At 38.4% G+C, this 15,259-nt stretch overlaps 1 protein-coding gene across 14 annotated transcripts in view; it reads right to left on the bottom strand.

The window, feature by feature from the left end:
* TTC3 (tetratricopeptide repeat domain 3) overlaps positions 1-15,259 on the bottom strand; it is a 116,816-nt gene that overhangs the window by 49,353 nt on the left and 52,204 nt on the right. For 12 of the 14 annotated variants that reach the window (XM_065943337.1, XM_065943336.1, XM_065943344.1 and 9 more), the window contains 6 exons: positions 11,559-11,693; positions 10,772-10,852; positions 8,108-8,220; positions 4,605-4,725; positions 2,324-2,446; positions 1,316-1,417 (listed from right to left, as the gene is read on the bottom strand). In XM_065943337.1, the coding sequence (XP_065799409.1) occupies positions 1,316-1,417; positions 2,324-2,446; positions 4,605-4,725; positions 8,108-8,220; positions 10,772-10,852; positions 11,559-11,693 (675 nt within the window). Of the gene's footprint in view, positions 1-1,315; positions 1,418-1,522; positions 1,646-2,323; positions 2,447-4,604; positions 4,726-8,107; positions 8,221-10,771; positions 10,853-11,558; positions 11,694-15,259 lie in introns of those variants that run through there. The other 2 variants (XM_065943345.1, XM_065943346.1) reach the window with 2 other exon arrangements.

The following is a 15,259-nucleotide window of genomic DNA, read 5'->3' as shown; positions in this document are numbered from 1 at the left end:
CAACTGTAAAACTGCAAGACAAGTAATATTAGCAAGAAACAAGCCTTTCTTACTTCAAGTCATGAGACATTTGAGTTACTTCAAGGTACCCTAGTGAAAGCTAATCTACAAAGGGTACTTCAACCCATGGGAATGGTTAGGACCACTAAGGGCATATGGGTATAGCTGGTAGTGGTAGTCGCTCAGTCGTGTCCAACTCTGCGATCCCATGGACTGTAGCCCACCTGGTTCTTCTGTCCATGGGATTCTCCAGGCAAGAATACTGGAGTGGGTTGCCATGCCCTTTTCCAGAGGACCTTCCCGACCCAGGAATTGAACCCGGGTATCCTGCATTGCAGGCAGATTCTTTACCGTCTGAGCTACAATGCCACCACCCGAGGGTATGGCTAGAGAAGTTCAATTAAAGTGAGACAAAGACATAGCAAGAGCGACTCAACGGCAACAGTTACTTGGTCACATCATCATACCTCTAGATAACATGAAAATGTGTAAAATGTGAGAACTCATTTTTACTTAACTTGAATAATTACTATTGCTAACATTCACCTAGCACAACCACCTTATTCTTTTCTCCTCAATAAGGACAGGGGTTTATATGAGGCTAAGTAGTGTAGAATAAGGTTTTCTTTTCTTTTTTTTTTAAGTCCATAGTTTATATGGATCAGAAACAAAGTCTATGAATGAGGATTATTAAACTGTGACTGCTGGAGAAGGAAATGGCAACCCACTCCAGTATTCTTGCCTGGAAAAGTCCATGGACAGAGGAGCCTGGCGGGCTGCAGTCCATGCGGTTACATGACTGAGCATGTGTGCACGAGGGTGGAGGGAGATGGGTTGGTAGCAAGAAAGTGGTAGAACTAAAAAATAAAACTGTAACTGCTCTCAAAGTATACCTGGCTAATGGTAATTAACATAATTATCTTGCTAATGAAGAGAAACCCCAAACAAATATGGCAGTACAAAATTTAAGTTGATTTCTTAGTACAAATTATCTCAAACTTTTTTAGAAAATAAAAAATTTGAGGCCCCAATTCTACATCATCACATTAAATCATTTATTTTTGATCATACATTACCAACATAAAAGGAGGGGTTCAACAATTTATTAAAATCCTCTATGGTTACTGCCTTTACACTTTATAAATGAAAAAACTTTCTACTTTATCATTAAAACTTTAATACCTTCTAATTACGTCTCACACAGAGAGAGAAATTCATATTCAGTTAAGACTTTTCTTGAAGATTCTCGGGGAAGAAAGATCAGTATACAATAAGCATACTAAAAAATCCAGAAAATCTTGTTAGTCTTACTTACCTTGTCAATTTTATCATTGAAGGTTGTTGTTTTTAACTTCTTCCAGCAGTTCATGTGAAATTCTATTTTACAATACTGGCAACAGCTGATTCGTATAAAACCCTGGGGTTTTAAAACAATTTTTAATTCATATCTTTAAAAAGTGTACATACACTCACTCTTTCACACCCACAACACATAATAAGATAGAGACCTGTTTGCATTCACCTGGCAGACATGACTAGATGTCACATTTCCTCCTAGGGGAGTATAGTACTTCACACCGCAGATTGCCTAGCGCTGAGAACACTGAGCTTGACTGACATTCATTTCCACGATTTACAGCTGTGTATTCCTTTGAAAGTGAAAGTGTTAGTCACTCAGCTGTGCCCGACTCTTTGTGACCCCATGGACTGCAGCCCACCAGGCTCCTCTGTCCATGGGGATGTTCCAGGAGAGGATACTGGAGTGGTGTACAAAATATCAAATACTTTATAAACTTCATTTCATCTGAACTACTAACCAGGCACAGTGGGCACCTTCTATCTTCTTGAATAAACTAAGGTGCAGCACTCTGTTCACTCAATTAACTGCCAGATTCGGTCTCACATTTAGATCTCCAGGAGTTATATTCAGTGACCAGAATGATTCTTAGATTTCAATTCTTCAGACTCTTGGACTCAGATTATGTAAGAAATTAGAACTGCAGCAAATCAGGGTAATTACCTCACTTTGTTTCCTCTGCTCCTAAGGAGCAGGCAATTATATGAAACGGTGGCTAGAAGGGGGAAATGGAATTAGCTAGCCTGCCTTCTCAGGGCACCATCACTGCCCTCGGTGTTTATTTCAATGACTCTGGGTCCCCATGTGAGATGATGCAGACTTAAGCCAGGGGATGGGGCACAGAAGAGGACATGAAGCTGCTGACAAGTCAGAGAACTTGGGTGTCTCCAACTAAAGAACTTGTTCTGAAACCATTTTCAGGCACAATTCAGCAAGTTAATGTCCTGGTATACCCTCATTCTGTACCTTAAAGTCTGGATCAGTTATGTATATCTGGATTTTGGAATATCCATGGCACTTCTGATAGCAACAAATGGCATCTGGCACTGGAGGGAACCTGCATTCTTCAACGAATTTCTCTAACAGCATCTACAACAAAAGTACACAAAAATGATATGACAATATTAATTCATCAATCAAATTCTTTCAATAGTCTCTTGCCAACAAAATATTTTCAGCACAGGAAGGACGAAATGCCTTTTAGCCAAGAACTACATACAACTTATAAAGGTTTTCGTCCTGGAGAGAGGCTGATACAGTGACATGCTGAGAAAAGAATGGAAGAAAAGGACTAAACAAAAAATTTTCAGAATTTCAGACTGAATCAAAATCTTATCCTTTGTTGTAGTCCTCAAACCTCATTTTACAATACACACCTCTGAGAAACCGCCTTTAAGCATTCATAGGTGCCTAATCTTGGGACTCCACTGTTCCACCCAAGGTCACCTCACCTGGGACCCACCCACTGGCATTCACCCTCCTCCCTGATCCCTGCACCTGTGCTTGCCCCTCCCCTGAAGAATTACACCACTGCCACCGAAGCCCCCCAGACTCATGCCAGGCTTCCCAGGATGGTTCACTGTTATCAATAGTTCCAACGCCTCCATCCCAGTCCAGAATAAAGAGAGGAAAATCCAACAGTCCCCATTTTATTTCTTATAACAGTTTTGTTCATATACAATTCATGTACTTAAAGTGTATAGTTCAGTGGCTTGTTAGAGTCATATAATTATCACCATAGCCTAAATTTAAAACATTTTCACCACCCAACAAGAAATCCCATACCCATGAGCAATCCCTCATCTTTCCTCAGTCCCCTATCCCCTGACAACCACTAATCTACTATCTGCCTTCATATATAGATTTTCCTATTGTGAGCACTTCACTGGAGGGCCAGTGGTTAACACACTGTGTGCTTCCATTGCGGGGGACCAGGGATTAGGCAACTAAGATCCCACATGCTATGTGGTGCAGCCCCCAAAGAACGAAGTTCTATTTTGGAGATTCCAGATAAAGAGAATCACACAGTATCTGGCATTTCATACGGCTTCTTTCACTCAGCATAACGTTTTCAAGGTTCATCTATGTTGTAGCATGTGTCATTACTTCACTCCTTTTTATGGCCAAATGTGTTATATGGATACACCACATTTTATTTAACCATTCATCAGCTAATGACCTTTGAGTTCTTTCCACTTTTTGACTATTTTGAATAATGCTACTATGAACATTCATGTATAAGTTTTCAGGAAAACTTACGTGTTCCTGTCTCTGAGTATATTTAGGAGTGAAACTGCTCAGTCATTTGGTAACTTTATCTTTAACCAATAAAGAACTGCCAGACTGTTGTCCAAAGCATCTCCACCATTTTAAATTTTATAGCAATGTATAGGGGTTCTGATTTCTCCATATGCTTGCCAACACTTGTACTGTCTTTTTGATTACAGCCACCCTAATGGGTGTGAAGTGGTACCCTGTTTTCGTTTGCATTTCTCTAATGGTTAACTGCTGAAAACACTTTGCACATTTATCATCTATTTATACAAGCTGTTGGCAGACACTCCTATGCAGATCTTTCAGCTACTTTTAATTAGAGTGTCTTCTTACTACTAAGTTGTAAGAGTTGACTCCTAGGCTTATAAAAGCTCTAGTTAAAACCAAGTTCTGAGTATACACCAGGGCTCACCACAAGTAAAGGCCTATCCCAGTCAAGTTACATGATTTAATCTTTCTAGAACTGGCAAAGCACCCCATGATTCTGGATATGAGACCAATTTATACCTTTTAGGTCTTCAAATACAATGTCAATAACTATAGAAATTATAATGAAACAATAATGTGAACTCTTTCTCTAAGTACAACCAGCACATCACACTGCTTAACAGTGCACACTCTAGCCAGAATGACTGGATTCAAGTCCCAGCTCCACCATTTCCGAGCTATTTAATCCTGAACTCATCACTTAATCTGTCTAAACACAATCTTCCTCATCTGTCAAATGGGAATAATCACAGTGTTCATCACATATGGTTGCTGGAAGGGGTAAAGGTAATGATAAATGGAAGGTGTGTGATTGGCAAATAGGAAATACTCAATAAATGTTGGTGATTCCACCAGTTTTTAAACGGGACATGGGGGAGCTGAGGACAAAGTGTTACTACCTCCCTGTCATCTTATACCTGAGTCAAGAGCACAGGACTGCGGATGAGCTTTTATGGTTCATAAGAAGCTCTACAGAAATAATTACCTTTATCTTCCCTGGCTGAGTCTCCTCAATAACCACATTACTTGTGGGCCAAGTTAACACTCCAGGAAGACGACAGATCAAGGTTCTTGCTTTCTCGAAATGATTAAGAGCTTCTAAAAATCTAAAGTCAGAATTACAGAGAAGGTATTAAAGATGAGACATGAATTTCCATTCCCCAAAAGGCACAGAGACTTCAAGCTTACCAGGAATAGTACATTTGACAAATCACTGCACAGAAATATTCACAGTAACCCGTATCTTCTTCAAAAAACCAAGACATTACCACCCTTTGCTTCAAAAGTAATATAAATTAAACAGGAATCTACCAGGACACTGGCTTTACGATGGCAGGTGCACACTAGTTCGTTAAAAGCTGTAATTTATTTTTTAAAGATTTCCACAATTAAAACAGAAAACTGAACAAATTTAGTTGTTCCATTTTTATTTAATTTACTAATCTAATTAAAGCAGATCCTTGTAGTGCAACACCATAGGTCCACTTCAACTAATTAATCATAAACGGGGAATTTTTTTTTTACCTTGATTCATTTAAAACAGCTATAACAAAACCCCTCTGCTGTAAAACTGTTAAAGAGCTCATGTATTCTGGACATCTTTCTTCAGTTATAAAGCAGTTAATTATTTTAACGGAACAAATGTGTATGCAAACCGTTTTACTATAAATGATATGTTTTAGTGCCAATTTACAGTTTAGAAAAATAATACCAGTAGATTCCCAAAGTTCATTCAACCAAAGAATACTAGGATAATGAATTATAAGGTTTTCCCAGTCTCTATTCCTCTTGTCAGACTAGAAAAGCAAAAGGTTTCCTGTTCTTCAATCTTGAAATCATCTCCCAATTGAAGAAGTCATTTTTACCTTTGCATAAGTAACCTTACCTGCATAAAAGCTAGACCATCCACCGTAAGACAGTTATAAAGACTTTAAACCAGACTTTAAACCAGAGACTACACATTACAACAGCAAAAAACCAGCTAGCTTATTGGTCACTGGATGCCAAACTGTATTATTCTGAAATTAAAATTTAAAAGCCTTTCCACAACATTGTAAATCAACTATACTTCAATAAAATTTTTAAAAAAATTTAAATGACTTTCAAAATGGTAAACACTTCTTCACTTACCACAACCTTCATGATGTTACACATTTATGTTATTTTCCTAGAGCTAGTGAATATGTGCACGTGGTCACTGCATTAAACAGGTGTGTCTTAAACAACTTACACTAAACTTCCAAATTAATTGCATTTGTCATTACCATGAAAATGACTGCAAAATCCTCACCACCTCTGATTCTTAACAGAGTTGGGCTGGTCAGACAGTAGCTTTAGAAAGTAAAAGAAATTTCTTTAATCTTTAAAGACCTTTAAAGAGGGTTCTAGACAACCTCTAAGGTTGAGTTCTCAAGAGTACTATTGGTCTGATAACATTTCCTCTAAACAGTTAAGATGAAAATTTAAGGATAATTAAAAGTTATGAATAATATTTAGTAAGTTAATTATTTCTTTATAAAAGTAATCTAACATACTGGGTGTAAGTGGCAGGAACAGGGAGTTGTTCTTGTTTTTTTTAAAAGCTCGAGTCATAATCCTGCTCCTAATGCTCATACAGACATTTGGGGAGGTAAGACATGAAACAGGGAACAGATATGTATTAAAAGTTTGAGTAAGGACTTCAAGTACAAGTTCAGAAAAGAGTTTGTTTGCTTTCTTCCTTCTAACTCATGATGTCTTTCAACAAACATATACTTCATATTAAAACCATCCTTATACAAGTTTTGAGGGGAGAATAGGTGACTGCAGCAAGCCAGGCTTCCTGGTTCTTCACTGTCTCCTGGAGTTTGCTCAAATTCATGTTCATTGAGTAAGTGATGCCCTCCAACCACCTTATCCTGTTGCCTGCTTCTCCTCCTGCCCTCAATCTTTCCCAGTATCAGGGTCTTTTGCATTTAGTCCACTCTTCACATCAGGTGGCCAAAGTACTGGAACTTCAGTTTCAGTATCAGTCCTTCCAATGAATATTCAGGGTTGATTTTCCTCTAGGATTGACTGGTTTGATCTCCCTTGTCCAAGGGACTCTCAAGAGTCTTCTCCAGCACAATTCAAAAGCATCAATTCTTCGGCCCTCAGCCTTCTTTATAGTCCAACTCTTGGATCCATACACGACTACTGGAAAAATCATAGCTTTGATTATATGGACCTTTGTCAGCAAAGTGTCTTTGCTTTTTAATACACTGTCTAAGCTGTCATAGGTCTCCTTTCAAGGTGCAAGCATCTTTTAATTTCATGGTTGCAGTCACTGTCTGCAGTGATTTTAGAGCCTAAGAAAATAAATCTGTCATTGCTTCCACTTTTCCCCTTCTATTTGCCATGAAGTGATGGGACTGGATGCCACGACCTTAGTTTTTTTTGAAAGGTGAGCTTTAAGACAGCTTTCTCACTCTCCTCTTTTGCCCTCAAAAAGAGGCTCTTTAGTTCGTCTTCATTTTCTGCCATTAAGAGTGGTATCATCTGCCTGCCTGAAATTGTTGATATTTCTCCTAGCAGTCTTGATTCCACCTTGTGATTTATCCAGACTGGCATTTCGCATGATGTATTCTGCATGTAGATTGAAGGCGGGAGGAGAAGGGGATGACAGAGGATGAGATGGTTGGATGGCATCACCAACTTGATGGACATGAGTTTGAGCAAGCTCCAGTAGTTGGTGATGGACAGGGAGGCCTGGCGTGCTGCAGTCCATGGGTTCCCGAAGAGTCAGACACAACTGAGCAAGTGAACTGAACTGACTCTGCATGTGAGTTATATAAACAGGGTGACAATATACAGCCTTGTCATACTCCTTTCCCAATTTTGAACTAGTCAGTTGTTCTATGTAAGATTCTAACTGTTGTTTATTGACCTACATACAGGTTTCTCAGGAGACAGGTAAGGTGATGTGGTATTTCCATCTCTTTAAATAATTTCCCATAGTTTGTTGTGATCCACACAGTCAAAGATTTTCATGTAATCAGTGAAGGAGAAGTAGAAGAATACTGGAGCGGTTTGCCATTCCCTCCTCCAGTGGACCACATCTTGTCAGAACTCTTCACTGTGACCTGTCCTTGGGTGGCCCTGCACGGCAAGGCTCGTAGCTTCACTGAGTAAACAAGTCCCTTCGCTACAACAAGGCTGTGACCCATGAAGGGGTAATGTAAACCATTAATTTGTATCAATTGAGTCACAATTTATAAATGACATATACTAAAATATAAAACTTATTGTACCACATTATTAATGAGTTTATTAGATTCAAAATTAGAAAGCATTGGTAACTGAATTGTTGACTTTAACAATTAATATTGAAATGCCAGTCCTCAAAGTAAACACAGTTATCATAGTGTGCAGGAGAAGATGTCAAAATCACTCCAGAACAGGGATCATCATCACATGAGACTTCAAATGAGTTACCAGCCTAGAGCATAATGTAGTGTGGTTTCCACTAACCTGTTTTTTTTCAAATACACTTTTCCAATTCCGCAGTAGGCCAAGCAATCAAGTCCTTCATTGGGGTAGTGTTCAATCATCCTCTTAAACTGGTTTTCAGCTTCAGATAACTCCTTTGGCAGCAATGAGAACAGTGATCACTTAAACAGAAAGAAAGGCTAGGAACAGATTTTACCTGACGGTTGATTCTTTTTGGGTAATATTAAAAACAACTGTATACCCAAAAATTTCTATGGCAAAATTACACCTTCTGGATTTCATTTTCTTAGCAATTACATAAAATATGACCATATGGATATTCAGACACAGAACCAAAATGATCCAGCTCTGGAATGAGACGTTGGCACTGAATACAGGCAATGCACCAAATGAGCATTTACTAACACGCACACAGGGCCCAGTGTGTGCTGGCTAAAAAAGGCATAAGCTCAAAGCAAAAAGACTGATTTGGATGCAAATGCACTATAACATATATCCTAGTAAGCACTGCTCCCTTGGGGACACAGGAATTCCAACAATGTTGCCACAATGTTTTGTGACATAAGACAAATGCTGTGTCTTAAAAACAGCTATTCAGTAAAAAAAATTTAGAACTTAAAATACATTCTTTTGACTACTCTCAACAGTGGAAGCCTCTGGGCTTTGAATGAATTTTGTTTTGGAAAAGATCCAAATGATATTCAGCTCGAAGTAATACTGGTCATCACTCCATCGTGGGTGAAAAAGGAAATGTCACTACAGAACGGAGTTAATAAGCAGCTCTGAGGCCAGTTCTAAAGGAGGCATTCCAAAGCAAGGACTTCTCTGGAGTAAACACATCAATTTCTTCTGGAGATACTCTGATTGATGAAATTCTTTTAAATGTCTATCATTCTTTTACATTCTATCATTCTGTTTTTTTTAATCAGAATTAAATCAAAGTAAATTAAAAATATAACAAACGATTTCTTCAATTCTGATGAAGCAAAATATGATATTTACTATTACTCTGTTGAGAACATGTCGCCCTGTCTTAAAAAATCTACCAGAAAACAGTCAGTGAGTCCCTAATGGAAGACATGCATCTGCCGCGTCAGAACAAGGAAAGCAGCCTGTCATGGGGAAAACGACCCTCAGGCTCTGTGGACCACTCAGAGAGTGAACCTCTTTAGGTAGCTGTTAGGGTTAAGCCTAGGAAGCTTGGAGCCTAAGTTGGCAGACAGGGTAATTTCTACCTGAGGTTAATTCTAGAACCATTTCTACTTTTTTCAAAAATCCAACACCATGGAAAGCAGAGTATAAAACTGGGCAGTGCAAGTAAGTAACCTTCCCAGGAGCGTGCTGAAGGACCATGAGTAACGGACACCAGGCGTGCTCACACCCACACCCTGACTGCAAGTGGTTATGGGAAGCTTGAACTCTAGGAAATAATAAAATACCCAGGTACTTACTATCCAGAACCAAGAGCTATTAACATTAGCATTTTTACTATGTTTTTTAAAATAAAACAGTATAACACAAAGCTGAACTCTTTTTTAACCTCCCGAGTCCCATTCCTTTCTTCCATTACCTTAAACTTGATATAAAGGCTAGTTCATGTTTTTTTCTTTTACAAGATGCAGATAGTCATAAACAATATATACTTCTGCTCTGTAAATATTCCAAATTGTACATAAGTGGTATCACATTATTTACTACATTTCCAACTTGCCTTTTTCCCTTGATGTATTTCCAAAATTTATCATGATACATCGGGTTCTTTACTTTTTGTATGAATAAAAAGTAGATTCCCACTGGTGGCCTGGCACAATTTTCTAATGGAAATACAAACTACATTTTCTTTAAAAAAAAAAAAAAAAAAAACCACAAACTAAATTAAATTTAGGCATTTCAGAAAAAATTATCACTGCTTCTCAGTCTTTTGGCCAAGATCAAGTGTAGAAAAAACTATCAAGAAAGTACACAGACAGTGCTCACTAAACTTACTGTGTTAATCATTTCATGATTTGCATCAGTCAGATCATTATGCTGTACACCTTAAAATTATACAGAACTATATGTCAATTATATCTCAGTAAAACTAGGAGAGAAAAAAAGTATTCAGAAGGAAATAAGCCCAGATGGGAAAACTATTTTAACACATCTTCTAAAGTTAATGGCGTATTTTTTCTAATGAGATGGATGAAACTGGAGCCCATTATACAGAGTGAAGTAAGCCAGAGAGATAAACACCAATACAGTATACGAACGCATATATATGGAATTTAACAAGATGGTAACGATAACCCTATATGCAAAAAAGAGAAAGAGACACAGATGTACAGAACAGACTTTGGGACTCTGTGGGAGAAGGCGAGGGTGGGATGTTCAGAGAGAACAGCATTGAAACAAGTACACTGTCAAGGGTGAAACGGATCACCAGCCCAGGCTGAATGCAAGAGACAAGTGCTCAGGGCTGGTGCACTGGGAAGACCCAGAGGGATGGGATGGAGAGGGAGGCAGGAGGGAGGATCGGGATGGGGAACACACGTAAATCCATGGCTGATTCATGTCAATGTATGGCAAAAACCACTACGATACTGTAAAGTAATTAGCCTCCAAAAATAAATGAAAAAAAATATATCAAAGAAAAAAAAATAAAGTTAATGGCGTATTTTAACAGTCTATTACTGTTACAAATCTCACCTCGGGTTGTCCTATTCCAAGGAGTGAAATGGCAAGTCCATAGACTACTAACACGTAGTTAATCATGGCCAGGTTCAATTGCTGTCAATAAAAATCCTCTTGTTAAATATCTGAACATAATTCTGCCCAATTGACACTGTATTGATATGATAACCACAACAGTAAAAGAAGTGTAAACAATCTAATTGCTACTGGGGTCAAGGCCAAACAATTAGAAAACATATTTTGCAAAGATATGCAATTACAGAATCACTGTATCAGAATTACTTGAAGGCATGGCTCATAACAGAAAAATTGATATCATATTCTTCTGCATAAAAATGGGAAGAGTAATAGACTACATTCTTGGGTTAGCCATAAAGTCCATTCGAGTTTTGCCATACCATCTTATGAAAAACTCAAACAAACTTTTACGGCCAACTCAATATTCGCTCTCTTACAATCCTGCATAAACTATTTACCTAGCCAATGCTTTCTTTGTAGATAAAAAGAAGTGACTAAAGTGAGTCCAAATCCTTGATTTTGTACTCTAATAAAGAGAAAAGGCCAAGAGCTCTAACGAACACCAACTATAGTGCAATGAGAGTTTAAACCTGGGCTGCAGAGCTAGGGCAACCATATAAGCTGAATCAGAGCATTATCTGCTTCTCACAACCTGGAGTAGGTTCAGCCAATCTCAGCACGGTCTAAGATACACTAAAACAATGAAACCAAAGTTTTGGTTCTCTTCTACATTCCTCTGAAATGCGTAAGCACTGACAAGCAAATCACCAGGAGGTGATTTTACCTTTATTTTTTGAGGATCTAAACCGTTGAGCAACTCTGTGAAGGCCTGGGCGGCACTGCGGCACCGCTGCTCCAGCAAGGCCGTGTAGCCATCCTGGATTAAGCTTCTCAGCATTTTCATTATATTAGCAAAATCCTGCAAAAAGAAATTCTACTTCAGCAGTCTAGAGCTATGCATGTTGAGTCTAAAACGTAAGATGCCAAAGTTCATCATCAAGCAGTTACACTTTATAACTGATCATAAAATATACAAAGCTAACCTTTCTGCATTATAGTCCTTTTTCAGCATAGCACCATTAAAGTAGAAATTAAAACGTACAGCTTTACATCTTAATTCCAACATTTCCAGTGCTGCCCATGACAGGAAAGGGTGGTTCACTTTATAATATAACCTGTATTCTCTTTACCAGACTTGACAGACAGTGTTTGGAAGTTTTAATAGCAAAAATGGAGAACATTGGCCATCATTTAAGTAAGTATATTATTTGGCTGAGACTTGAACAATTAGACAAGTAAGAACAAGCAATCAATTTATGGGTCACTATCAGATTTTAACAACTGCCCTCGTGCCCTGGAAAAAACCCTAATTCTCAGCAAGAAATGGCTACTTCAATCAGTAGCTCTATTCCTGCCTAACATGTACTTGAATGTAATTAGAATTATTGGGAGAGATATTATAACACTAGGCTAAATGCAAAGGGAAGAGCATAAAGACAAAATGGCTATAATGCATCCTGAAATAAAGTGAGAAAAACTTTATAATCTGAATATACATGAGCATATACATTATAATTTGAATTTAGATTTTAGTTACACGGCAACAGCTATAGGCCAGAAAAGTTGTATGAAGACTGGAGAAATAAGACAACAGGCTAAACTTACATTTCCTCACGCCTTGACATACATGTGTACACTGTTCACTGGAGCAGAAAACACAAATATGTGCATGACATTCCTCACTGTTTCTAACAATGAGGATTCAAAAGGAGACCCCACTGCACAAAGGACAGAGGGAAAAACAGTCTGGCCACATAAACAAAAGCTGCCTATTGCTTTCTGTCCAATGTATCAAAGTTGAAAAGAACTTTATCCCATAATACACACAGAAAAGAGCAGGTCTCACATAAACTTGGTATCTGCTATACAGTATTTAAATAGCTCAACAACAGCTATATTTATGTTAAGAATTTTAACACTCACAGATGATGATGTGCTATCTGCACACATACTAGTTTATTAGCCTTGAATGAACTAATTCCATTTTAATCTTTTATTCTAGAAAGCAGATCCATTTGCCTTATGTTTCCATTAGTAATTAATCCTCTCAATATAGTGCAAGTTAGTGGTCTGTACTGAAAGCTCCATGAGTGGGCTGAATGGCACTGCCAGTCCTCAGCATATACAGAGGCCTAAGTAAAAGTGTGTTAAACAAATGAAGGCTCAAAAATAACTATCATTTTTATTTAAACAATCTTTTGTCTTTACAAACTGTCTTTAATATTTAAGTCCTTCAGTCTTTAGGATCAGTAAAATCAAAATAAAGTGACAATTTAATAACAGTTAGCAATTCTAAAAACGCTTTCACGCAACTCATTAGAAAGCTGTTGAAACTGATCTAGGAAACATTAAAAATGCTTGAAACTTGCTTCATCCCAACAGACCTTAAAAAGAAATGTCATATATACCTAAAATAGATAAAAGAATTTTAAAATGACCCATATATTGAAATGAGTATTGTGTTCCATGTTAATATTCATTTGGGGGGGGATTTAAATCTAGTATTTTATTTTAGAAGAAATAGACCTGTATTTACATAGAGCACTGAATTGTCAAAGCAGACTCGTAGGAATCACATTTAACCAAAAGAAACAACTTTTCACCGAAAATAGTCTACAGGTATTCAATGACTGGAATAGTGACTAGTCATGGTTGGTTCTGGAAATTCTGGATTCTGTTGTTCAGTCGTGTCTGACTCTTTGCCACCCCATGGACTATAGCACACCAGGCCTTCCTGTCCTTCACCATTTCCTGGGGTTTGCTTACACTCATGTCCATCGAGTCAGCAATGCCATCCAACCATCTCATCCTTTGTTGTCCCCTTCTCCTCCTACCTTCAATCTTTCCCAGCATCAGGGTCTTCTCCAATGAGTCAGCTCTCGCATCAGATGGCCAAAGTACTGGAGTTTCAGCTTCAGCATCAGTCCTCCCAATGAAGATTTAGGGTTGATTTCCTTTAGGATGGACTAGTTTGATTTTCTTGCAGTCCAAGGGACTCTCAAGAGTTTTCTCCAACACCACAGTTCAAAAGCATCAATTCTTCGGCGCCCAGCCTTTTTTATGGTCCAACTTTCATATCCATAAATCACTACTGGAAAAACCATAGCTTTGACTAGACGGACCTTTGTCAGCAAAGTAATGTTTCGGCTTTCTAACACGCTATCCAGGTTTGTCACAGCTTTCCTTCCAAGGAGCAGGTGTCTTTTAAATTTCATGGCTGCACTTACTGTCTGCAGTGATTTTGGAGCCCAGGAAAATAAAGGTTGGTGACTGTTTCCACTGTTTCCCCATCTATTTGCCATGAAGTGACAGGACCAGTAGTGATGGGACCAGAGCTTCCCTAGTGGCTCAGACAGTAAAGTGTTTGCCTGCAATGCAGGAGACCCAGGTTCCATCTCCCAGATCCCCTGGAGAAGGAAATGGCAACCCACTCCAGTATTCTTGCTTGGAAAATCCCATGGATGGAGGAGCCTGGCAAGCTACAGTCCATGGGGTTGCAAAGAGTCACAACTAAGTGACTTTACTTTCTTTCTCTTTGAAACAAGAAGTAGATAGTGTTAAGTCCACTGACTTTGTTCTTTTGAAGGGACCAGATGCCATGATCTTTGTTTTTTGAATGTTGAGTTTTAAGCCAGTTTTTTCACTTTCCTCTTCACCTTCAACAAGAGGTCTTTAGTTCCTCTTTGCTTTCTGCCATAAGGGTGGTGTCATCTTCATATATGGGGTTATTGATATCTCTCCAGGCAATCTTGATTTCAGCGTGAGCTTCATCCATCCCAGCATTTCGCATGATGTACTCTGCATATAAGTTAAATAAGCAGGGTAACAATATACAGCCTTAACGTACTTCTTTCCCAATTATGAACCAGTCCATCATTCCATGTCTGGTTTTAACTGTTGCTTCTTGACCCACATACAGATTTCTCAGGAGGCAGGTAAGGTAGTCTGGTGTTCTCATCTCTTTAAGAATTTCCCACAATTTTTTGTAATCCACGGATTCTGTTAAAGTTTCTATTTCTTTCTGAGTCAGTTTTTATAAGCTGGATTTTTCTAGAAATTTGTCTATTTCACCTATATACATTTTCAAATTTCTTGGTATAATGTTCATAACAGTATTTTGATATAGTAATTGTAATATTAAAGAGTCTAAGTAATGTACATTTTCCATTCTTGAAATTGCTTTATTGTATCTTCTTTTATCAATTTTCATGTGTACTCAGTAGTTTCTAACTTTTTGTGGCCCCATGGACTACATGGAGGCTTCCAGGCCCCTCTGCCCATGGAATTTTCCAGGCAAGACTACTGGATGGGTTGCCATTTTCTTCTCCAGAGGATCTTCCCGACCCAGAAACAGAACCTGAGTCTCTTGCGTCTCCTGCTTGGCAGGCAGATTCTTTACGAGCATCACCTGAGAAACCCGTCAGT

Source organism: Muntiacus reevesi, chromosome 8 (genome assembly GCF_963930625.1).
Source record: "Muntiacus reevesi chromosome 8, mMunRee1.1, whole genome shotgun sequence".
Classification (NCBI taxonomy): Eukaryota; Metazoa; Chordata; class Mammalia; order Artiodactyla; family Cervidae; genus Muntiacus; species Muntiacus reevesi.
This window is presented reverse-complemented; position numbering and strand designations above follow the sequence as displayed.